At 49.2% G+C, this 6566-nt stretch overlaps 1 protein-coding gene across 1 annotated transcript; it reads right to left on the bottom strand.

Annotated features, from left to right (window-relative positions):
* Window positions 1-827: 827 nt before the first annotated feature.
* Window positions 828-1505, bottom strand: LOC119443199 (uncharacterized). The gene has a single exon (XM_037708363.1). The coding sequence runs from the start codon at window positions 1503-1505 to the stop codon at window positions 828-830; it is 678 nt and encodes a 225-aa protein (XP_037564291.1).
* Window positions 1506-6566: the final 5061 nt, after the last annotated feature.

Genomic DNA, 6566 nt, shown 5'->3' on the forward strand with positions numbered 1-6566 from the left:
CTTGTAATCCCCACAAATGCGAAGGCTACCATCCTTCTTTAACACTGGCACAATTGGTGCTGCCCATTCAGATGAAGCGACTGCCTCCAGGATGTATTCTCACTGGAGTCTCAACAGCTCTTCAGACACTTTATCCACTAGTGCAAACGGAACTGTACCAGCCTTGAAGAAACGTGGTTTTGCTCCTTCTGGGACTGACAGCTTCACAGACACGCCCTGAAATGTCCCTGGACCATCGGAAAACAATATGGAGTGTTGGTCAATTAGTTGCTGAACATCACTCAAAGCACAGACATCAGCGACAGTGAACACGGGTATGTTCAATGCCTCAATCCAATTTCTTCCTAGAAGTGATGGGGCATCGCCTTCAGCAATGAGCAGTGGAAGCACTCGAACGTGATTTTTATGCTTCGCTGACACAGTCACCTTACCTGCTACAGGCTTGAGGTCACCACAGTAACTTCTGAGCTGGACTTTGGATGGTTGACGAGGTAGCGACGGAAATTGACGGTGCAAAGTTGATTCTCCAATGATGGACACACTCGCCCCAGTGTCGAGTTTCATTCTGGATGGACGCCCCTGTACTTCCAGCTGCATCGTGAAAGGTTTAGGTGCAGGAACACTGGGCCTTGGGACCTAGTTCCGCATGTTGTAGACAGTTTCTTCGTCAGATGAAGAGATGGCGCTGCGCTGTACTGACTTGGGCGTGCTGTGGTGTGAGTCGTCAACTGCGTGCACACGAACCTGCTTGTTAGCATTATTTTTCTTGAACTGTTGAGTGGACGCTCGGTGGTTGCTGCCAGCGTCTCTCGACTGACACACCTTTGCTAGGTGACCGACCTTTCTGCAGTAACTGCAAATTTTGCGAATGTGCGGACATTCCGTGCCGTGGCATAGTGGGCGTCGCCGCACCGATAGCAGCTCACATGTTTTTTATCCGACGTCATGAGCACATTTACATTCGCAGAAACAGCCCCTTTCGTTACGCAGAGCTCCGACGCGTCGCGCTTGGCAGACTCCATGGCGAGAGCAGTCGACACCGCGGTTTCGAGTGTGAGATTCGGCTCTTCTAGCAGGCGCGTCTGCATCTGCGTGTCCCTTATGCCGCATACGATATGGTCACGAAGCAGGTCCTTCAGAAATGTGCCGAACTCGCAGTGTTCTGAGAGCTTCTTGAGGGCGGCCACGAACTCGCTCACTGATTCACCCTCTTCCCGAACGCGACAATTGAACTTTAATCGACTCACCACTATCGACGGCTTTGGCGAGAAATAATCGCTAAGTGTCTTCAGGCAGTTTTCAAGCGTAGTCTCAGTCGGTTTATTCGGTGCAAAAAGGCTTCGCAGAATCGAGTAGGTTCGTGACCCGCAGCAACTGAGGAACACAACGCGTTTCTTGGCGCCCGGCACCTCGTTCGCCGCGAAGAATTGCTGCATGCGTTCCAGGTACTCTCGCCAAGGACCACTGTCTGAATCTAACGGGTCAAGGGAACCGTACTTTGGCATCTTGTAATTATAGAGTTTTACCCTCGTCGCCAAATCTGTTACAATCTCAGCAAGCAATGAAACGCACAACCATACTGCTGGCGTGGCAGTGAAGCTCTGAGGGGCCCGCCTCGGTCCTACATCTCTATTGCGTGCACAAGGCTCGCGCTACAGGGGGGCGCCACTAATCGGCGTACTATATCTAACAAAGTAAGACGATGTCTTGGCGTAAGATGTGTTTGTGCCATGCAAATGACATAGCTGCCATAAGTCGACCGAAATCAGTCGGTGATTTCATCTGTCAAAACAGCCTAGAGATGAGGAACAAAAAAAGTTGTCGCAGTTTCACCCGAAAGGCGAAGCATCAATTGCGATAGCAAATTTGTAGAGAGCTATACGGAATAAGGATAGTAGTTTTATCAGCTGTACAAACTTGGACATGCAGCAGCACCGGCAACACAGAACTGTTGTCGACGCCGTCGGCGTTTTGCCCGCGTTCGCAGAAAACGCGCGCGGCGTTGGTGACTGTTGCAGGAGCCTCTGGGGGCGGCTCGGAGGTTTTCGACGAGATCAGAACGGGACACTCGTCGAGCAGCGTCGGAAGTCTTTGCCACCTTCTCGCCTCACAACGTTTTTTTTTATAAATAGGCATTTTGTGCCGCAGCTAAACGTCGCCTCCCTTCCCTCTCCCCCCCCCCCCCCCCCCCCCCCCCCCCCCCCCCCCCCCCCCACGGCCTTTCGCGTGTCTGAAGAAGTCGCGTTTGCTCTACATATATGGTGATTGTAAAGGAGGAAAGAGACGCTTAATTCTGCAGCCTTTAAGAGAGCGCGGCGCAGAACGCGCGTTTGTTCTCGGCCTTGCGTTCACTCCCCGTGAAAGCGCGCGTCCCTCGCCCCCTTTCACTCGCACATACAGCGTTCGGCGGCGCGCGGCGTTGGCGCTGAGCCGTGCTCCCTCAAGGGCTGCAGAAGATAGCGCCAACCTTTCCCTTTCCCTCAAGAACCACTTATCTTATATCGCGGCGGACGATTTCATCTCCATTGACGTCATACGGAACCTCACGGCGACGGCGACGGCGACGCCGACGGCAGAAATCTGCTTTGGAGTGTCCATATAATTGCTATCGCAATAAAAAGCTCACCCCGCGTCCTCGGATGACTTCTTCCTCTCTTAAGCACGCGGCACGCACTCAGTGACGGTGTCAGCATCGTCTACGTCGTAGAACACTTGGTTTACACGTGCCCCGTAAATTCATGGCGTAAATTCAAAGGCGTTAAATCATATTTTTATTGATTAATGGAAAGCTAACTTTTGTATGCCGGTTTTACGCAGTGGTTTTCTCATTTCGCTCTTGGTTCCTTTCAATTTTTTATATTTATTATTGGCCTCCCAAACAATACTGACGTACCGATAAGATGTTTTCCACATGACTGCACTGTTTATAGCAAAAAAGAACCACATAATAGCGAAAAGTGTTAAGCTTCCTTAATTTCAATAAATGGTACGATGCCTTGCAAATAGAGCTAAATCGAGTCAAAAACAACTAATGACTTTTACTCGAAAGAAACCCTTTCTGTGCGGCCCCTATAATATTTATAATTATGAAGTAAATAAAACTCCCCAGTACAAGTACTTATGGCTGTTATTTACTCCTAATCTTCGACGGAATGACCGTGTAGATTATGTATGCTCTAGGGCTCTCAAAGCCTTGCGCAGCCTGAGGAGTAACTTGTCAGTTACAAACCACCAATAATAAAACGCGTAGCCTACAAAGAGCTAATTATAGCAATAGCTAAATACGCGAAAATTGCATTGGACCCGTACACACCCACCAATAGCTTCTTTTTTTCAGTCTCGTCGTCAAAAACGGGTATTCTCGCTAGCTTTCGTGACACTACCGCTCGTCTTTCAAATGGATATTTCGCACGGAGGCTCTCCTATGCCTACGCTATCTTAAGATAGGCTTTTTACGCGGTGAAAAATTTCGCCGCAGTTGGCCTTTAAATGAAATGGCCGACCGATTTGAGCGTGCGCCATCTTCTTGACCAATCACCTCGTAATGGGTGGGCGCCATGGCTTCAGAAGCAAACAAGCAACCAAGCACGTCGTCTACAGGTGAACCGCTGGCTTCTTGGCCAATCCCCCGTGGTGGGTATGCGCCATGGTATAGGAAGCAAGCAAGCTTTGGCAGCTCGCTTTCATGGCGCGGTTCACCTTAGTACGGCAACAACGTCCGACCATGGAGGATCCGTCACTGTCCGATGTTACCAGCAGGTCTTGGACGCAACCTATGGTGGTGCGGGCGGAGCTCCCACCGGCAGCCAAGCCAGCACAGGTGGAGACTGACAACAGACCAGCGTCGCCGCGGAGCACCACCTCTGCCAGCGCCTCAGCTCAGATCTTGGCAGCCGGTCAGAGCTCACAGCAGCAGAAGAAGGACCGCGACCTTCAGCGGACACTGGCAGAAGGCAGGGCGCCTCTAATCCTGACCGTGTTCATCCTCTGCATTGTTCTGCTGGTTTTAATCTTCTACGCATGGCTGTACTTCCAAGAGGACGAGTTTTCACAGCGCCGCCACGGTCGAAGTTCGCTGTCTATCCGCGCGAAAGTGGCGCCGTCTGCAGGCAGGGCCGACGTAGGGATGATCCTTGAAAACACGACGGCTGCCACGTACGAGGCCGCGGACGGTGTGACAGGCACCAACAGGACGCTGCTGTCGACAGCCGCATTCTACGGCAACACGCGTGAACGGGAATAAGCGAGAAACAATACCTCGACCGGCGTCCAAGAGGAACCATGTCGGGGAACCATATCGGGGAACCATGTCGGCGTCACAGGACGCTGTCGAGAGTCGATGAGGAGCCCATTCGTGTAACAGTCTGAACTGAACACGCGCGCGTTCGTTATGGTCAGCGTTAGTGTCGTCATCATTTTATTTTACGTTGTATCATTATCCGCGCTTATATGCGCTAATTGCTTCCGGCTAAAGAAACCCACGTTGAAATACAAACTGTACGCGGAACCATGATGATCATAATTAATAAATACGTCTGGTTTAAAGGTGTATGGTGTCATCACGTGTATTCATTTTAAAGCAAATAGGCTGCTATGGTTTTTTTGTTGTTGTTTTTTTTTTTTCGCCCGATGTGGTGATGGTGGGCTGTGGTCGGACTTTCACGGCCGATACAAAGTGCCGACGCAAAGGGCGCATGATATCACGCTACCGAATGGTGGGATGCGTTCCTTATCTCATTGAGACGCACGTGCTGTCACACGAGAGAGAGACATAAACTTCATTGAAGAACCCCAAACCCGGGTTCACCCGCTTTGTTCTAGTTGGCTGCCAAGTCGAACTTCATAATGCAACTCGATCATGGCTTGTACGTAGTCGGGGTGGGAACTACACCAGCCACTCCAAGTGTCGCAAGTGCGAGTTCGGCAAGACTTGCTTGAGTAGCGGGACGGCTCGCCGGGACAATCCCAGCGGATGTGAGCATTATCCGGAAAGCCGCCACATGCCATTCAAGTAGGTTTTCCAGGAAAAACCTGTCTGGAGTGTGGAAAGCTTTGGGGAACAAAAGAGAGGCGTCACATCTCTCGTTTCAATCGTGTCTGGTTGTGGAACCTTCAAGCAGCTGTTGCTATATAATATATATACTATATATATATATATATATATATATATCTATATATATATATATATATATATTTATTTATTTATTTAGCTGCTTGAAGGTTCCGCATCCAGACACGATTGAACCGAGGCGATGTGGTATTATGGAGGCGTGTGCAGACGCACTCTCTTTTGTCCCCAAACTTTCCACACTACAGACAGGTTTTGCTGGAAAACCTACTTTAATGGCATGTGGCGGCTTATATATATATATATATATATATTATCATATATATATATATATATAATATATATATATATATATATATATATATATATATATATGGTCAAGTTTCTCACGCCTTTCCGACCACGCGAGGGCGTATTGTTCATTCAGGTTCAGTGGGGTCCGGCCATCACAGGGTGAGAGCAGGGATATTTTCGGCCCCTGACACCCCGTGTGACTCTTCATCCGCTGAATATGCACTCTAATGTTAGGGTGTGCGTTGAGGAGCGTTGTTAATGCTATGCTGTGGGAATGTTCTGGCTGCAAGTGCCCTGGATTCAGCCTGGATATCTATTCGAATAAGCAGATTTCATCATGTGGGTTTGGAATGGTTGCGGCCTCGACGACAGCTTAAGTTCCGCTTGATGTTGCGATGCACTGTTGCAGTGTAGGTACCATGATATCGCTGCAAATTCGTGTGCACCCAGTGCGGAAGCCTTTATTAGTTGAAGAGGCGTCCGTGTAGCGGATCGGCTCTTGGTGTCATCCCTGGGGTGTTGCGCTCTATTTTGCCGTCTTTCTGGTTGTGTGTCTGCCCCTATTTTATTGTGTGTCTGCCCTATTTTTATGTTGTCTAGCGTGTCCCACGGGAGCTTTTGTGTTCATGTCTGGGTGTTGTGGAATAGCGCAAAAATACCCACCCTTTTCTAGATAGCTTCAGGCGGCTAAATTGGCCCTCTTGGTGGAGTTATTTCCGCTCTAATGATGAGGAGCGCAAGCATACGGACACAGAATACCTAGACACCACAAGCGCTTATGGTGTCTAGTTATTATGTGAGCGTTTGTTTGCGCTCCTTAACAATGAATCTGTACCAGCTAGCGCAGCTCTCTACTCTGTTTATTTCAGCTCGAAGAGGTTAAACAATACTGCCGTGTCATCCACTCGGTTGGATTAAGAGCATACAGGGGTCCTGGTATAACTCTCGTTGACTGCCGGAGCATGATTTCAAGCCTTTTGTGTTTGGGGAGTGGTACGCATGAATATTGGTACATGATTCGAAGTATATCAAGGGCCATGGTAAGCCTTCGGAGTTGGTGTATTTCATACATCTCACCTTCGTGTTGTCTTGGTAGTATCTTGATTTCGTGCAGCTGTGAACTATTTGCCATACCGAAACGTCCGCCATTACCATGTCCTGTATCCATAATAGCTAGGACTCCTTGATATGTGTTTTTTTCGGG

This window comes from Dermacentor silvarum, chromosome 2 (assembly GCF_013339745.2).
Source record: "Dermacentor silvarum isolate Dsil-2018 chromosome 2, BIME_Dsil_1.4, whole genome shotgun sequence".
In the NCBI taxonomy this organism is placed as follows: domain Eukaryota; kingdom Metazoa; phylum Arthropoda; class Arachnida; order Ixodida; family Ixodidae; genus Dermacentor; species Dermacentor silvarum.